The following is a 19,852-nucleotide window of genomic DNA, read 5'->3' on the forward strand; positions in this document are numbered from 1 at the left end:
AAGAGATAGGAATGGTCTGGAATTGATTTAGCACCACCCCCCCCCCCCCCCCTCGGGAGATTAGGTGAGCTGATCGTAGAACATTTATTGGTTAGCTTGTGGACTAGAAATTTAGTTATTGGCAGCCATATTTTTAGCTTTTGTAAAGTACGTAGGCGTTTTTTCAGAAATAACTAAAAAATCCAAACTATATCATTAGTAAGCAAAGGTTTGAAACAAATTTGGTTTCTAACAAATCGAGTTCATTAGACTCGATTTTCAGCTTATAAATCAAGTACATTGTACTCGATTTCTCCATCGCGGCACGGGCTGAGCTGGACAAGGAGTCCACGTAGGCACAAAAATCGAGTTCAATGAACTTGATTTTTGGTCATAAAAATCGAGTCCTTTGTACTCGATTTCCAATTTCCACATCTTACCATGTGAAGGTCACGAGCGCATGTGATCACTTTAAAGTAAATCGAGTCTACTGGACTCGATTTTTGGTCCCCACCGGTTTTCGGGCACGTGGACATAACTCGAGTAAAGGAGACTCGATTTATTTGCTTCTAAAAATCGAGTCTACTGAACTCGATTTCTGTGAATGGTCCCCAGCCCATCCACGTGTCATGTGGGTCCCAACTGAGACATTTTTCCCCCCTTACCCGGCTCACACCCTTTCTTATGCTCTCACATTTTCTCTTCTGCTCTCACAGCAGCATCACTCACACAACTTACCTCATCACTCACACAACTTGCCTCTCATCACTCACACAACAATCACACTCAACTTTCATCAACTCTCAGGTAATGTTTTTACAATATTGATAATATTTTTTGTTAGTTAAATATAGTGGTTATTTGCTAGGTTATTTTTTTAAGAAACAATTAGAACATATTAGGAAAATTTTTGTTTTTTTGTTTGTTAGTGTAAATATTGTGATTAATTTATTTGTTAGTATATTGTGGGTAGTTTGTTAGTATATTGTGATTATTTGTTAGTTTTTTTTAATTATTATTATGATTAATTATTGGAAATACTTAGTACTAAATATTGTGATTAATGTTATTACAACATATTTGGAAATATTGTTTTTTTTTTGTTAGTGTAAATATTGTGATTAAATTATTTGCTAAGTTTTTTTTAGAAAATTAATATTGTGATTAATTATTGGGAATTTTTAGTACCAAATATTGTGATTAATTATGTTATTACAACATATTGGGAATATTTGCTTATTTTTTGTTAGTGTAAATATTGTGATTAAATTATTTTCTAGATTTTTAAAAAAAATTAATATTGTGATTAATTATTGGGAATATTTAGTATTGGGGAAATATTTAGTACCAAATATTGTGATTAATTATGTTATTACAACATATTGAGAATATTTTTTTTGTTAGTGTAAATATTGTGATTAATAATATGCTAGGTTTTTAAAAAAAATTAATATTGGGAATATTTAGTACTAAATATTGTGATCAATTGTTAGGAATATTTAGTACTTTTAGGTTTTTGTCATTGTAATGAAATGGATTATGAGTTTGATACCTAAGACACCCATTACAGTCTTTTTAGTATAAATTATTTCAAGATATAGTTGTTTCAGATTTGTAACAAAGATTTCAATGGGTAACTAGTTGCTATAATATTTTTGTTCATCATATCTTATTTGAATGGGTTTTGAAAGTCATGCCTCTAGAATGATTTGGATGTGAGTATATGCAAATTTGGTTGAGGTTAGTATTGTTGGCATGTCATACCCAAAGTTTTGTGATTAATGTTGATTGAGAGTTATAAATTTGTCACTAACACAATTGCACTTGATGATCTATAGGTTGATAATGATCTATATAAATATATACTACGGTGGATCTCTTAGCAATGCCAACCCTTATGACGGATTTTCATTTCAAGGTCTGGGTATCCAGTGCTGTTATATGATGATACGCCATAAGTTAAAGACCTTGAGTGATTTGAAGATTAAAATTATGGAAGAGCTGCAACTGAACCCTGCTTTGTATGACATACATATTATTTTCCGTTCTCCACATGAAGTCCTCAATCAATGCATTAATTACAGATATATGGCGATAACAGAAGACAAACATGTGAAGTTCATGTTTCACAAGATGCGTCAATGGGAACAAGTAGCAAATTTTGAGTTGTACGTCACTTTGGAGTCGCATGCAGAAGTCGGCGCAGAGGATATTGTACAAACAACTACATCTCTACAGTTTGCAGTCCTAGATGATCAATGCACCACGTTGGGAGGCTATACACCCCATTTTCAAGAGACACCAAGAACAGTTGAGACGAACTTGGCAATAGATATGAAGATCAATTTTGTACACATCGAGGTGAATCCTCTACAGTTCCAATAGTTGAAGATGAAGACAAACACTGTGTTGGGGAAGATCTTGACGATAGAGATGAGTACGAAGAGAGGATTGAGCGAGGTGACTTTGATAGGGGTGTTGATGACCATGAAATTACTCTCAATCCTAATGTTGATGATATGGATGAATGTGATGAAGATGATGCAAACCCTACTGTTAGAGTTCAGCATGTTACAAATGCAACCCCCATTTATGAACCTCCCGCCTTATTATTTTATGAAAATACTTGGGAAAATATGGTTGATCCTGAAGTTGGTGAGCAAGCATTTGCTTCTTCTTGGAATGCGGACATAAATTTTTGTACGGGGTTGATTTTTGCGAATAAAGAAGCGGTGAAACGTGCATTAACAATTTATGCCGCAAAGCATTACAGAAACTTTCTGACTAGTAAGTCGACCAAAAGTAGACTGTATGTGAAATGCATGGATGGGTCATGCAAGTGGTACGTTGGAGCAGTCATGAAGCCTAAACAGGGAACATGGATGGTCACATCTTATGGGGGTCCTCACAGTTGTATGACCCTTGGCATGGCTCTTGATGGTAGAATGATGGATTGTAATTTTCTTGTAGCAGAATTTGTTCCAACGTTGCAAGAAAATCACACGGTAACAATTCAACACCTTAGAGATTACATCAAAGGGAAGTATTATGAACATAAGCTTTCTTACTATAAGATATGAGATGCAAAACAAAGGGCTATTGCAAAGATATTCGGCAATTGGGAAGAGTCTTACGAAAGGCTGAAAAAGTTGTTGTTGGCATACTTGGATCAAAAAGCTGGCACTCGATACTGATATCTCACTGAACCGAGGGAGGAAGGTGTTACAATATTGCGATATGTATTTTGGGCTTACGCTCCTTGCATTGAAGGATTCAGACATTGTAGGCCAGTAATCAGTATTGATGGGACCCATTTGTATGGTAAATATCGAGGGGTGTTGATGATTGCAATGGCCACCGATGCCAACAACAAGGTTTTGCCTCTCACCTTTGCTGTTGTAGACAAAGAGTCAGGACCTAATTGGAGGTGTTTTTAGAATGCGTCAGGTTTGCATGAATCTATAGGGATCAGTAACTGCTTATAATTTAATACATGTCATTCTTCATAGCTAATATGTACTTCCCTCTACAGGGATCTACATGCAGTTTTGCAGAAGAAATTCACTTTGTTTCTAATTAGTTTACGATGCAAATTTCAATTAACAAAAAAATCTGCAATGCAAACTTGAATATAGATCTCTCAGAATAATCTAGCCAGTTATGTTTACTTTTAGACAACATGGCTCTGCCTCTTTGGAGTTTCTCCATCTCACTTGAGATTAACTTTGATCAGAACGTTCTCTAATAATATTTAAAGCAACAAATTGCCAACTTTTCATATTAGCACCATAAAGGAATTTGCCATTTCTGTGAAATTTTTTTGAATTTCTTTAGTGAAGATATATTCATTAATTCATACCTGAGATATCGTCTACCGATGGAGCAGGAGCAGGAGGGATATCAATCTTCGAAGGATAAGGCTCACCGAGGACTGAAAAAATAAATCAATCAATCAATGAAATGGAACCAAATAAGGGAAGTCTAACAATGATTACATTCTTAAGAAAATGGCCATAATATCAAGTCTATTTTGCACCCCCAATATGTAAAAGAACATAAATAAAATTGATACTTCATAAAGAACTAACATAGCCTATCAAATCTGCAAGCCAATTGCAGATGTACTCTCCACAATTCTCCTGCACTGAACCACAATTATGATTAAAATCATGCACCAATGTAAAGATATGTATATAAAAATTGCAACCAAATCTCAGCACATAAAACCATAAATAAAATTGAAAAATTTTGGTGGTTCAGTTAACAATTTGTTAAGAATTTCCAACTAGCTTTTCATTCATAAATCAACATGAATAGTCACACTATCTTTCAAATAAAGAAAATATTCATTTGCACTCTACAATGGTCATGAAAACCTGCATCGGCCGTGAACTTTGCCTTATAGTCTGTACATGAATACAGTGACTTGACACACACACAGTTCCATTTTCTCAGGTTGCGAATCCCAAATAAATAAGTTCCCAGTTATCAATTGAAAGACCACCATATGTTGGGTCCATTTTTAGTCAAGCATACCTCAAATCAGCAAGTTGATAACATTAGCTTTCAAGATGAGTCAAATTCTTCTTAAATTTTTGGAAGATAGAAAATGATTTAAAAAAATTTTAAGAAGAAAAGTTTGAAACCAGTTGGTTTTAGCAAAATTTTAGTATGCAATATACCAAGCAAGATTTTCAAAAGGCACACAAAAGGAACTGTATGAAGGTCAAGTACATTTACATGAATCTGAAAATACTAAATTCATGGACAAAGTTGGCTCAAAATTAAAAAATAACCTTGTAGGACCCAACATATCCCGCTTTCACCAAAATCTCTGATAGATCATAATACTTGTCCACTTCCTGACAAAATAACACCAGACACCATAAGTCCATAAGTTTACTATAAACTCCAATTTTAATGAATCACATTACTAACACACACACACAAATAATAATTAAGAACTAAGCCTTACTTGCAAACAGATTATATACATGCTGAATTGAACACCATTTGTAGGCAGATGGGGTCCTGACCCTATGGCACTTGACGCTTATGCTGTCTTGTATAATGTCTGGTATGTGGGGGAGGGGGTACCGCATCTCCTTGGTCAGGCTCCTTGCATTGCTGCAAAGACGAAGTTACAAAGAAATAAAGGATCAAATGAATTTTAATACCAACCATAACAGCAGTCACGAAAGTATTCAAAGCTAGTAAATAACCAATCATATCGTGGGGCCAGCCTTGTGTCCTGCTTTGTGACCACCTGTCCCGCAAGGAGGTGCTTTTCTTGTGCGTTTAGGCCGACCTTGTGGGGGTGAGTGTAACCCAACTACTTGCTCAGTCTCGACATGCACAGCTGGCTGATTTGCTTGACTCCCAACAACTGAAGATACTACAACTGTGGGGGAGGATGGTGTAGCGGACGAAATGTGAGTGAGGCTCATAGTCGTAGGAGCTGTATGCAGTCCAGGAGTGGGCATGAATGACATGGAGTCACTATGAGGTGGTACATGGTGTATATGACCAATGCTGTATGAGGGAGATTTAGTGTGCATGACAGGAGGGGTGTCATTGAAATCAATACCGAGATCAAAGGATGGCGGAGTAAGGGATAGATGAGCGGGGTCTGAAAATGTACATAGGGTGGGTGAAGGGATCTCGGGGTGAGAAGATGCATGTGCAGTGGGTACAGGGATCTGTAGGTCAGGAAATGCGAGAGTAGTACGAGGAGGGATCTCTGGGGAAGGAGATGCATATGGGGGTGGAGGGAACTCTAGGGCAGGTGATGCATGTGGGGGTGGAGGGAACTCTGGGGCAGGAGAAGCATGTGGGGGTGGAGGGGGTTGATTTTGCCGTTGATGGGGTGCAACACACTGGCCATGGCTATGGCTGGCAGGAGTTGAGCTCGTGCTTGGTCGTGCATTCTGTTCTGGCAGTTCTGGATTTGGCAGCTAGACGGTGAAGGCAATCCACTTCCTTCAGCATAGCTGTAATCAGCTTGTGCTCAGGACTGTCTACTACATAACGCATCAACATCTGCTTGTGCATGGCAACCTGCAATTTTTGTAATACAATTAGTACACATAACGCAAAAATGGTAACACGCAACAAAATTTGGAAAGAAAGGTCAAAGTGATTACCGTAATAAGAAGTGATGCGCTAGTGTGGTCGACAAACCTCTATGTGACTTTACCATACCAGCCGAAGTATGGACGAACACTCGACATAGCACCCTCTAGTCGCGCTCCATTACATAGTTTTTGTGCTCTCGTATTCCATACTTGGATGTGGCTAAAATGTCTGACCCTCCAATCCACTCCAATCTTCCCCCTCAGGTCTATCTTATGAAGGGCATCGTCAGTATCAACATCTTCGGGAATTTCTTGCACCATCCCAAACTGACGAAGAACACGATTCGGTGTATGTTTCTCTACTAGCCAGAAACATACAAGTGGCACCCTCGCCGTCCACATGTCCCGTCCTGCTACACAAAACGCAGGCAGGTGGCCTAATTCAGCTTCATATGGTTGCCACACTACCTGTTGTAGTAAAAAAAAAAGCGCAGCACATTATGCAATGTCAAGTTATTTTCAACTGACATATTTTACAGTTATAACAGTATACAGTATTCATAAACATTACAAGAAACACAATTTGGGTATCTGGTTGGGATACATAGAATCTAGAAGCTGACGGTACCGAACCAAATAAATTTCGGCGGGGCTATTCTTCGTGCTCACGACCCAAACCAACCTACAATGAAGAAAAAGGGAATCAATATCTACCAATTATGCAATGTAATAAAAAAAGAAAAAGGATATGTATGTTGATGGAATCTTAAAGCATCATATTGTTTATTTTTCCTTGAAATACTACTAGTACACTACATAAGCATCCTTAGTTGTAGAAAAATACTTGAATAATGCTAAGTTCAATTATTTTGTAATGCTAAGTTCAAAAACTTAAGTAGTTCTCATAATGCTAAGTTCAATGTGTCATATCGTTTAAAATGATGGATCCAAAAAAAATAGAGATAATCGGTCAAGGAAGAGACTTACTTAATAGACAATGGCGAAGATGGTAATGGTGGGCCATATGCACCATCTGGTGGGAGGTCCATCCTTGGGCACAAAAAAGGGAATCTGGACCATGCCCAATACTGAACGAGTATCAAGGCCCCACCAATCTGACTAGCCTTTTTGTCGGTTGCCCTGCATAACTCTCTGTACAACCATGCAAGGCAAGCGCTCCCCCAACTGTACCGAGGTGGATTGTGAAGGTCCCTTAACATCTGCAACCACATTGTATGCACCCTATCGCCAGACTTGTCAGCAAAAATTGTGTCCCCTAGGAGTGCTAGAATATAACACCGTGCATACTAATGCACAACAACCTCTTGGTCAATTTATTCAAGTAGCTTTTTGATTTGGATCCTCTGTCCTTTAAGCACCACAGAATTAGTAACAATTCCAAGCATTTGCTCACATTCAACAGCCCACGTCAAGGCACAACTTCCAACAATTGCCTCACCATCGATTGGAATCCCCAACAGAACCTCCACGTCTTGTAATGTGATTGTCATCTCACCATATGGAAGGTGGAAGGTGTGGGTTTCAGGCCGCCATTGCTCAACAAAGGCCGTTATCAAGTTATGATCAAGCTCTCTAAATGGGGTCCTATACAGCCCCTCTAATCCAATTCTCTTGACAATGTCGAGGACGCGATCATCCACCATCGGGCTTCGTTTTCGAAACTCCTCATTACGACCACGACATTTCAATGCCCCCAGATCCTGCACATGATAGAACCATGGTGATGAGATGCAATATGCCATAACCTTTGTATAAATGATTGTAGCTATTGTTCACAAAATAGACTATAAGTTCTTTAATTGGAATTTCCATGAGTTTATGACAACTTATTTAACGAAACTTTTGTAGTCTCCTTATTTTTTTTATACAAAAACCAAAAATACAAAAGTTATATATCAAGATTAAGGTTATGCTTAAGAAGAGTTACATCAACAAAATCACGATTATAGCCTAAAACGAAAATGATAGAGGTAGATAATTATTAAGCGACCACTTTGCAAGAGCATAAGCAATCTAACTCAATCCAACTAATGGGCATGACTATGCATTCAAAGCTAGTGATACCATTGACAAACTTAGGATTTTAGAAATGAAAAAAAAAAAATCAACATAATGTAAAAGGATAAGAAAAGAATATAGAAATTCAGCAGGTCGTCGATTTTAATTTTACCTTGCCTTCCCATACAGCAGACGATCGATGTTCTGTTAGAAACCTTAACACCGAAGGAACCCTGGGACCAGGACCGAACTCATCAACCACCTCAGCAACGGCAGCCATACTACACAAATTTTAGGGAGTCAAGAGTAATATAAGCCCATGTTCAAGATAAATTGGCAAGGATCTCAATGTATAGCCTAATTTATTGCACAATTCTCCAAATACCACTATGCACACATATAAAGATAATTTTCAAACATATTTGTTCCCTAACATCGTTTTCAAACTAATTACGAAACTAACATCTCAAGTTTCTTAAATTCGATTTCACTGTAGCAACTTAAGTATCAGAAACTTGAGTTCCACGTGAACTTGACTCTTTAACACTCGATTTCTCTGAAACAAAAACAGAACCAAAAGGAGAAATTGGCATAAGACACCCATTTTCAAACATATTCGTTAGTTAACATCGTTTTCAAAGTAATTAGCAAACTAACATTTCGAGTTTCTTAGACTCGATCAACTATCAAAACAATAGCACGAAGCAACTATCCATTAATATATTACCAATTGCACAGGCAGTACATTTAACTTTTTAAATTTGAGTTAGAGTGGAAACATGAGTGACTACTATGCCAAGCATGTGAAGTGTCCTGGGGTGATCGTGAAGCATACATATTATAAATGAGTTTCTAGATGTCCTTTTCTTAGCTTATGATTATGAATGAGTATTCACCACCCAGACTTGGCTTGCTGATTGTAATCAGTGGCTTAAGGCTTAGTACATATTGTCCAAATCTTGCAAGAAAAAAAAAAGACAAAAGAAATATAACAAAGCCTCCTGGGCATGAGGATAAGTACATTCATTTCAAGTTTCAAACTGATATATATATATATAACAAAATCATTTCAAATTCAAAAAGCTCAATTCGGATGAAATGCAAAAATTAAAAATTCTACCTAGTCTAAAAATTAAGACAAGCTTGTACAAGCATTAAACCCAAACCCTAAAAAACTATAACAACAAAAACCTAACACACTCCAACTTGAATTCAACGACTCTAAACACTAAATTCCTATAATTCAGTGAAACAGGAACCTAACTCTTCAAACAAAAAGAAAATAACGCAAAAAAAATAAAAACCTCTCAAACTCCTTCAGTCGGGGAAGAGCTTGATGAACCAGGCGTGGAGGCGGACACCGTCAGAGGATCACAGCCAGATGTCGGAGTGAGTCGGAGTGTGAATGGATCAGCGTGGAGCAGTGGACATCGGCATATGTGGTGCGGGTTTGATGGTGATGCCGATGGGTTCACTGCGGTGGTGGTGAAGATGGTTTGGGTCTTTGGGTCGGATTTGGGTTGGGTTCACTGCGATGGTGGTGGGGATGGTTTGGGTCTTTGGGTCGGATTTGGGTGTGTGGAGAGACGGTGGGAGAGTGTTTGAGAGACGGTGTGGGTGTTTTTGAGAGACGGTGTAGTGTCGCTGAGGTGTGACTAACAGAGACGGTGGAGACTGAGAGAGATTTGACAGTGAGAGACGGTGGAGACTGAGAGAGATTTGAGAGTGAGACTGAGAGAGACGGTGAGAGTGTTTGAAATTGAGGGATTATTTGAAATTGAGCTTCAAAGAAATCGAGTCCAATGGACTCGATTTACTAATTCGAGTCCAATGGACTTGATTTCCTAATTCGAGTCCAATGGACTCGATTTCTAGGTTGATGTGGACTCCCTGTCCACGTCAGCTGCTGCCAGATGAACAAATCGAGTACATTATACTCGATTCATAAGCCCAAAATCGAGTTCTCTGGACTCGATTTGTTAGAAACCAAATTTGTTTCAAACTTTCGTTTACTAATGATATAGTTTGGATTTTATAGTTATTTAAAAAAAAAATTCAAGTATGTATATGTTTGTCCCTTTCCCTTTTTTGCATGTGATCTTAGGTTGTGGAGCTTAGGTAATTTTTAGTGCTTTAGGTATTTTCCTTCTTCAAGAAGAGAAATGTTTTGATGTGGTTCTTTCCCCTTTATAGCTAGGCTAAGGGTGATTTTTTTGCGTGTTTGAACTTCATTAAATGACATTTTTTGTTCTGAAAATTTAAAAAAAAAAAAAGACTTTTTTTTGTACTTTTTGAAAAAAAAAAATCAAAATCAAAATATGCTCAAATAAAAAAACAAAAAAACACACACAATCACAATGACTTTGTGCACAAATAAATTATTTATAGACATATTTTCTTTTAAAAAAAATGTATATTATAGTTCATAATTAAGTTTTTTTTTTTTTTTTGAGGGGGAAGTATTTATTATTTTTTAATATTTATCTTTAGGTACTCGATCTGAGGACCCTTAGTAGGTACCATTTGAAACTTTTTGGAGATATTTATCTTAGGACCCTTAGTAGGTATTTTTAGGAGTCACATATAACTAAATGTCTAGTAAATAAACCAATGGTAGGCACCATTTGAAACTTTTTGGAGATATTTTGAAATGGCCGTGTATCATTGCAACATTTTGTGACTAATTATTTATTTAAATATATTTTTTTAATTGTGACTTTTTTTTTGAAGGAATTGTGACTAATTAATTGGTAGGTAAATAGTAACATTTATGTAGAATGATGTAGTTGGGCCACTATACAATTGGTTTTGGGTTGGACTTCAATATTTTATGATATATAGTTTTTTTTTTTTTTTTGAGGGTGTTATGATATATAGTTTAATACGATAAATATGCGGCCATTTGGAGTTCTTTATTGTAGACATAGTTTGTTAGATTAAATCATTCTTTCATTAGTTTTTTTTTTTTTTTTACATTATTTTATTTTTTTCTTAATTTTATTTTTAGCATGGTATTAAAGCCAAAATCATTGTTTCTTATTAATATTAGTTGGAGATCTAAATGTACGGGGATCCCATCCATACCTAAGTCACAAAATTGTCTTGTTCTTACTTTTTCTATGGAATAAATTTAATAATAAAAAAAGGCTATCTGGGGTTGAAAATTATTAACCTCCTAGAATATTGCAATTGACTAAATTGATCATCCTGTTCTCAATTTTGTGACTTTGTCATGGAATATATAAATTTAATAAAAAAGTTTCTAAATTAAAATTAATTACAAAGAAAAGAAAAAACCATCCGGCTATTAAAAAAAAATCATAATGCGTTAACCTCCTCAACCCAGTTGGCATGGAGTTCCAATCCATTAGCCACATCGTTGTACGTTTATCATATCTTGGCCATACCACCAGCAATGGCTATGATCCCAAGTTCTTTGACTCATTTTAATTTCCATCTTTATGTGCATGGTACCCCATAGTTTCTGTTTATATATATATATATATATAGAACCATACGATGTGTAGGAATATAAATATTATGTAATGAGGTGTAATATATTATTCTATTTTTTTGAGTTTGATTAATATTTTTTTTAAGGTGAACTGTATTTTTTAACTTCTGTTTTAATGTATTATATTTGCCTAATATACAACTAGACTTTATAAGTTTCAAATTTATTATTTAAATTTCTCATGTTTTAAGGAATAAAATAAAACTCATCACAAAATTACAATGCTATCTTAACCAAAATTAAAATAAAACCAAAGGAATAAAAAATAGATTTTATAATTAGTGGGCAATTGGGCATATTCAAATTCATAGTCATGTAAATTATGTTTTGATATAAACTTAAATTCCAATTTTCAAAAAAAAAAAAAACCAATTATTAACCCAAACCAAAATTCAAAAAAAGTTATAAGAAGGAAAGAAAAGTTTTTTTGATGAAAAATTTAAAAAATAATACCAAAACACATATTAAAAAAACCATCAATCTTAATTAGAGTTATAAGAAAGAAAAAAAATCCACCAAAAAAAAGTAGAGAGAGAAACACACTACTCACAGTTTTTGTGTGAAAAAAATATGGATTGAATGAGGAAAATCATATCAAATTTATAAAAAAAATAAAATGCAGAGAAAAAGAGTCAAAATATAAGAAAAAAAAAAGAATAAAGGAAGTGTAGCGGTAAAATAAAGAGTAGTGGGAGATAAAAAGATAAAAAGGAAGGAGAAATGTTGAAAAAAGTGTAAACTAATAGGGAGAGAGTGTTTTTTTTTTTTTTAAGAATAGGGAGAAGAAAAGTTTAAAAAGAGAAAACGAAAATATAAAAAATAAGTGGATGATGTGGTCGTTGATGTGGCTCAACACAAACAAAAAAATAATAAATGCTATATTTCAGTTTTTAGATATATATAGGTAACTTCATCATTAGTATAGATTGTAATTTTTAGCTAAGGAGGTTTCTTTGTTATGTTATGTTATAAGTATACTATATATTTAGTAGATTCTAAAAAAAGAGAGTATATATTTAGCTTCTAATTTTTTTAAAAAGTATTTAGTTTCATTTCATATTTATTTCATGGGTTTGCATGCATGGAGAAGATAATTTAATTAAAAAATTCATTAAATTTTATTTTAAATGAACTTATAATAGAATATTGGTGCAATGACAGCTTTTCATTAGTTTTTTATTTTTTATTTTTATATACAAGATAGAATTTCTAGTCTAGCCTAATCAAGTGTATATGTGTGTGAAACTCCCTTCTAGAGACTTGAAACCCAACCCTTGCCCCCACACCCCACAAGCATTTACACTTGTAGAGTGACCACTTCACCAAGAATACGCGGTGGCTTTTCATTAGTTGTAAATGCCAAAAGTTAGATAGAGAGATCAATTTGGTCAATGACAACTTAATTACAATTTCTTAAATGCATGAGTATATTGACACTTAATTAAGTTCAAGCAAATGATTCCATCAACCAATGATATGTTTTTCAAATGACAATAACTTTTTTTTTTTTGAGAAACAAATGACAATAACTTAAATACACTTATATGTTTGAATTAAAACCTAAAGTCCTGTATTTAAGAAATTGTACCTAAATCTTAAATTTGCTGTAATAGAGGGAGGGTATTTAAAAATGACCCAAAGCCTATAGTTTGCTTTTGTAATTTGTTAGTTCTACTCTTGACTAAAATTAGAAATCTGGTCTAACCAATAACATCCTGAGCCTTTTTTTTATGGAAGTTAGAAAGGCCTAATTAACACCACCCAAAGGCCTAAGAAAACTCACATTTTCTCTCTAAACTTTATCATTGCCATCCAATCTTCCTATAGTCTTTTGACCCCTAGAACCAATTCCTCTTCCCCAATTCCATAAGCCCCCCCTGTTGCATGCAATAGCTATAGCATCCCCAGAGCCATATTGCTATCAATAATATTTCAAAAGTGACTAACATGGCACCAGCCATGTTGATTGCATGGACTTTTTGTGCAATGTTGGTCTCAGCCAACCTTGTACAAGGTATAGGTGTCAATTGGGGTTCCCAGTCATCGCACCCTTTGAACCCCAGCATTGTGGTTGGCATGCTAAAGGACAATGGGATCAAACAAGCGAAGCTTTTCGATGCAGATGGTTGGACGGTCAGTGCTTTCGCGGGGTCGGGAATTGAGGTCATGGTTGGTATCCCTAATAACCAGCTGAAAGACCTCGCTAATCACTACGGTAAAGCCAAAGATTGGGTAAAAGAAAATGTCACCAAACAAATTAATGATGTTGATATCAGGTTAGAATATTAAATATTGCCCTCAAAGAATGTTAACTTTTTTTACTTTATTGAAAATTTCTATATGGTTTTTATTTGTTCTCACACAATTAATAATGCATGATGTTACAATGTGTTTTATCCTGGCGGGAAATAACAATCAATTATCATGAAATATACCGTTGATTTCAAATTAATCTCATTGTATCTTTAAAAAAAATATATGTAATTTTTTTTTTATACTTATTGAATATATTAAACATTTCTTGTTCTTTTACAGGTATGTCGGTGTTGGAAACGAGCCATTCTTGAAGAGTTACAATGGTACTCATCTAAAGACTACATTCCCAGCATTACAAAACATTCAAAAGGCTCTGAATGAGGCTGGCTATCGCGGCAAAATCAAAGCCACAGTACCCCTTAATGCTGATGTTTATGAGGCCGCTTCAAACAAACCATCAGATGGTAACTTTCGAAAGGATGTTCGTGATGTTATGCTCCAAATAATAAAATTCCTCGACCAAAATGATGCCCCCTTTTTGGTTAACATATATCCCTTCCTTAGTCTTTATCAAAGCTCAAGTTTCCCCGTGGATTTTGCTTTCTTTGATGGTGGCAGCCCAATTCAAGACAGGAATATCCAATATACGAATGTGTTTGATGCCAATTTTGATACACTTGTTTGGACACTAAGAAAGAATGGTTATGGGGACTTGAAAATCATCGTAGGAGAAGTTGGATGGCCTACTGATGGTAACATAAATGCCACCCCGAAATTGGCTAAAAGGTTCTATGATGGGTTCCTTAAGAGAATGGCTAACAAAAAGGGAACCCCACTTAGGCCAGGCCAAATGGAAGCTTACCTCTTTGGCCTTCTTGATGAGGACATGAAGAGCATTGATCCTGGGGACTTTGAGCGCCACTGGGGGATTTTCCGCTATGATGGGCAGCCCAAGTTTCCAATTGATTTCAGTGGCAAAGGAAATAGTAACAAGATGCCAGTAGGTGCAAAAGGGGTCCAATACATGGATTCTCAATGGTGTGTGCTTAAACAGGATACTAAGAACATGACCCTAGTAGCTCCTGAAATTGATTATGCATGTTCTAACTCTGATTGCAGCAGCTTGGGTTATGGCTCTACATGCAACAGTTTGGACGCCCGTGGGAACGTGTCTTATGCTTTTAACATGTACTACCAAATGCAAGACCAAAGTGTTGAGGCATGCAAATTCAATGGGCTAGCTGAGATTGTTAAGCAAAATGCTTCCAAAGGAAGTTGCCTATTTCCTGTACAGATATTAAGTGCTGGAGAGAGGCTGAGCTTGGCATATGGAGCAACTATTATTGCTGGATTGTTGTTGAGCTTGTTCACATTGGTTTGAGATGCGAGTCATGAAATTAGGAGATCATCAATGCGACATTACAACCTTTGGTTTTTGTTTGCTTTTTTCTTTGGAACAATTGTTAGGTCTAGTTTATATGTCTCTATAATGATACAGCTGAAATTGCATTCCCTCAAAATTTTGAACGCATTACTTGTTGAGTAAGAGCTTTATGATTACATATTGGAATGGGGGAACTTCATTCTCAAACTAGACACCATCTATATATGCAACAGGATTAACAGCTCCTGGGAGTTTTCAATTTCTGTCCTTGATATAAACTCAAATTATAAGGACTCGTCGTTCTTTTGTTTCGTATCTGTTTGACTTGAGCATTGAGTCTGTGGATGTGTATATTGATCAGCATAGGAGCTTTCAATTTGTGAGTGTGGTATCAGATGTACATCTGATGTGGTTTTGGCGTTTATTCCATTAAATTAAATCACTGCTTACTTATACAAGAAATTAGCTTAAGAGCATGGAAAGTTAAGTAAATTACAATTACCTGCTTAAATGTTACATGAAATCACTCTTTCAAAACTTCCATTAGAAGGGCAGTCAATTTCAAAAGGATAATAATAGAAATATAACATTTTTTACAACGAATAACAAGACGTGTTGTGATTAGAGTAATATTATCTTCATGGGTCTTCACTTACATCATTTTTAATTATGCATCAATCATAATCAACAATAGAGTAGAAATTCAAGTTCAAGGGAGGCAAAATTTAGCATAAACACACGACATGTAGTATGTGCTTGTGCATGCATGCTTACACACAAACATATATAATGCTCGACTCCAATCTAGACAATGGAGTCATATTTGTGAATAGTACAAATCTGTATGTCAGTGAAAAATATTCAGAAAAAAATTCATTATTTCGTATTTGTTAAAGATATTTGCACATGAATAAGTCATTTTTTTTTTTTTAAAAGTTTAAAATTCCACCTAAAATTATGCACCTGAAAATTTTGAGTTTTGAACTGAAAATAGCATTACACTCTAGAGTCTAGCATGTAATTGTTACAAGATCTCATTGCTTATACAAAATTTTTTATGAAGAATAATAAATTATTAATTAAACCATTTGAACTTCTATTATCATTTTTAATCAGTTTTGAAATATGATTTGTATGTTTTTCTTTTGATAAAAACCCTTGTTTCTATATCCTTTTTTTACTTAACAAGATGGTTTCCTTTTAAAAAAAGTTTTAAACTTTAAAGAACTTGATAAAGATGTACTTCTATTTTTTTAGTGAATATGTATAGGCATGTAGAGAAGATTGTATATCACTAGCTATGATATAAAAGAAATCCAAAGAAAATTTGGAAAAAAAAAATCAAATTAAAATCACTACGCTTAATTTATTTTTGGCAAGCCAAGGATTATTCCCTTACCATCTGACTCCACCTATGATTAATAATAGATCTTGTCATTGGTTGTGAAAACTGTTGTTCCTCTAGACTTCATGAATGAACATTTGATACTCTTTTTTTTTTTTTTTTTTTAATATACTAAGTATGAAGTAATTTGATACGTGAGCGTATTTTAGATTATTTAAAAAAGTGGATACCAAAAGATCTATTCTCAATTAACTTTTTTTTTTTTTTAAGAGAGAGTATGGATTATATAGATAGATAAAAATATGTGAGAATATAGAGAAAATTACATTTTACTCCACTAAACTATAACCTTGAACTATATGAATGCACAATTACCTTCCCTATACTAATACTCATGTCATTCTCAAAAAAAAAAAAAAAAAAACTAATACTTACGTAACACTTTGCACTCTACAACTTGCAAAGTGTTACTTTTGTTTTTTTAAGAAATAATTACAATGTGTTACTAATCTTGTAGCTCAAATCTTTTTCCTACTAAATTTCCAAACACTTTTGTATATGAGTAAGTGTCAATTCAGTTACACAGCTGTTGATAGTACAAAGTGTTACTTGAATATTAGTTTGGGGGGGGGGGGGGGGGTGGGTAATCGGGCATTCTCATAGTTCAAGGAATAAATATAAATGGGATATAGTTTAGAATGATAAAGTGTACTTTCCCAATAACATTAATCATATTGATCACTCACTTTTTAATTCTTTCTTTTTTAACCAACGAGAATTGGAATTGATAATTTGATTAAAAGATGATCTTATATATATATATATATATATATATATATATATATATATATATATATATATATATATAAAATATTCATTGACTTATTAAGTTAGATAAATAAGTTGTTTACAAGTACAATTAATTGGAAAAAAAAAAAATACAACATCCATCCCCTTCACACTTTGCCAGCCTTATCCATCCGCACTCTGGCAGGTAGGGGCTTATCCATGTGATTCGCTATGCTTTGCTTGCACCTATCAGGTGGACTCAGTTGCCTATCGGTTAGCGAAACTTTTCTCGTAGTGCAAATCGCTACGCTTCACTTGTTTTATATAATAATATGCACCTTGGTTGTGGCGCTCCCTACACGAGTAATAACATGAGAGTGGAGAATGAATTATCTTCCAAACAAAAATAGTGATTAAGTGTGACTCACGAACGATCAGCAAGGACCAATCATTTTGCGCTAGTACTGTTGCCAGTGGCGGATCATCTATAGGACTGAGGGGAGCCTTGGCCCCCTCAAAATTTTTCAAAAAGATTAAGGAATTTTTTTTTGAATTATCCTAAATGATTTGAAAATTTTTAAAAGAACCTTATCATTTTGGCCCTCCATACTCGATAATATACACACACACACATAAATATATATAAGTCTAAAAATAAACATAATTTTCATTTAAATACAAGAATAATGCTAGAGATACAAGCAATTTCACAAAAATTTTTACGAACTGCCGATGTGGTGAGTGATTATTGGTAAATGAAAATATGATATTAATGATGAGTTTAGATTGAAACCAATAAAAAGTTGGTCACATTAACATTTTGTAAAAATATTGTAAAATAAAATACAATCCATAAATATATATGTCAAAAAATTACAATAATTAAACATTCAACATTTTTAAAATGAACACATAGATATTTTAACAATTATCTCAACAAATAAAAGGGAAAAAAATTCTAATTTTCTTCCCAACACATCTAGAGCTTACTTGTACCACAGTAGTAGAAAAATTGAAAGGTCAGCAACTTTGTTGATTCGTTGCACCACCAAGTCTCCACACAATTGCAAAAAATCTTGCTTACAATGCCCTCACAAGTGACTCTCTCTCTTGCCCTTTCTGTCTCTAATGGCATTGGCCTTCTTCGTCTTTTTTTCTTTAGTTCTTTCATTTTCCCACGTTTTGTGTCTACAATATAAAAATAAAAGTTTTATGTGTCTATAGACCAAACCTATAGCGCCGTTTCCTAGAGACGCGGCTTCAGACCCAACCTATAGATGTGTTTTGTTAAACGCGGCCATAGGTTAGGTCTAAAGCCGCGTTTCTAGTGTCTTGAGCTGCGTTTTACGTCCGGACTATAGCCGCGTTTATCAAAACGCGGCTATAGTCCAGTCAAATAATATATATATTTTAAAAAGATGACTTGTGTATCCAAATAAAATTTTTTTTTATATATATATAAGGGGGGCTATAGCCGCGTTTTAAAAAAACGCGGCTATAGGTCCATATATATTTTTTTACACTGATAACCTGGGCATCCGAATAAATTTTTTTTATATAAGGGCGGGGCTATAGCCGCGTTTTCAAAAACGCGGCTATAGGTCCAGTCAAATAATATATATATTTTAAAAAGATTACCTGTGCATCCGAATAAATTTGTTTTATAAGGGAGGGGCTATAGCCGCGTTTTCAAAAACGCGGCTATAGGTCCAGTGAAATAATATATATATTTTTTTAAAAGGATGAGCTGGACGTGCATCCGAATAAATTGATATTTTAACATAAGGGAGGGGCTATAGCCGCGTTTTTGAAAACGCGGCTATAGATAACACCATTAAAAAAACCCAGAACCCCACTTTCCCACCTACCCCACTCTTATCTTTTCTTTCTTATCTTTTCTTTCTTGGTCATTGTTGTCTGCTTTCTTCAGTTCTTTCTTTCTTTCTTTCTTCTCTGCAAATCACGCCCAGCTCTCCTTTCTTTCTCTTTTTTTTTTTTTTTTTTCCTTCTTCACTCCAACACTGCTCTTTTTTTTTTCTTTGTTTCTTTACTGCTGCTTCTTCTTTCTTTTTTTCTCTCTTTCCTTCTTTTTTTCTTTCAACACAACGCACACACCTGTACACTCCACACCACCGTATACTTCATTTTTCAAGTAAGGGTCACTAGAAAACTTCATAAGAAAAGCTAAAGGCTCACTTATCTCTACTATTTGAGGTAAAAATTCTCTAATTTTTTTATGGGTATTATACTTTTGCTAGAAGTTATTTTTGCTATTGTGTTGTTGATATTGTGCTTATGTTTAAATAGGTTTGTGTTCTTGAGCTTTTGTGTTCTTTGAATGGATTTAGTGTTAAATTTGGGTTGGTTTTGTTGAATGAGAGGAGATTCATGGTTTGTATTGTTATATTTTGGAGCACGTTGCATTTGTATTGTCAGTATATTGTGTTTGATTTTGAATTTTATGGGTGTGTTTGATTTTAAAATTTTTGGGT

General features: G+C 34.7%; 1 protein-coding gene across 1 annotated transcript; it reads left to right on the forward strand.

Moving 5' to 3' along the window:
• Nucleotides 1-13,533: 13,533 nt before the first annotated feature.
• LOC142625222 (glucan endo-1,3-beta-glucosidase 8-like) lies at nt 13,534-15,223 on the forward strand. The gene is made up of 2 exons (XM_075798912.1): nt 13,534-13,862; nt 14,122-15,223. The coding sequence occupies exons 1-2, from the start codon at nt 13,534-13,536 to the stop codon at nt 15,221-15,223; spliced, it is 1,431 nt and encodes a 476-aa protein (XP_075655027.1).
• Nucleotides 15,224-19,852: the final 4,629 nt, after the last annotated feature.

Source organism: Castanea sativa, chromosome 2 (genome assembly GCF_040712315.1).
Source record: "Castanea sativa cultivar Marrone di Chiusa Pesio chromosome 2, ASM4071231v1".
Classification (NCBI taxonomy): domain Eukaryota; kingdom Viridiplantae; phylum Streptophyta; class Magnoliopsida; order Fagales; family Fagaceae; genus Castanea; species Castanea sativa.

What these genes read in the sequence shown, in the direction of transcription:
- LOC142625222 (XM_075798912.1), top strand. Translation starts at nt 13,534, where the DNA reads ATGGCACCAGCCATGTTGATTGCATGGACTTTTTGTGCAATGTTGGTC. An exon ending in ATTAATGATGTTGATATCAG is followed by an intron (nt 13,863 to 14,121) that starts GTTAGAATATTA and finishes GTTCTTTTACAG; the next exon opens with GTATGTCGGTGTTGGAAACG.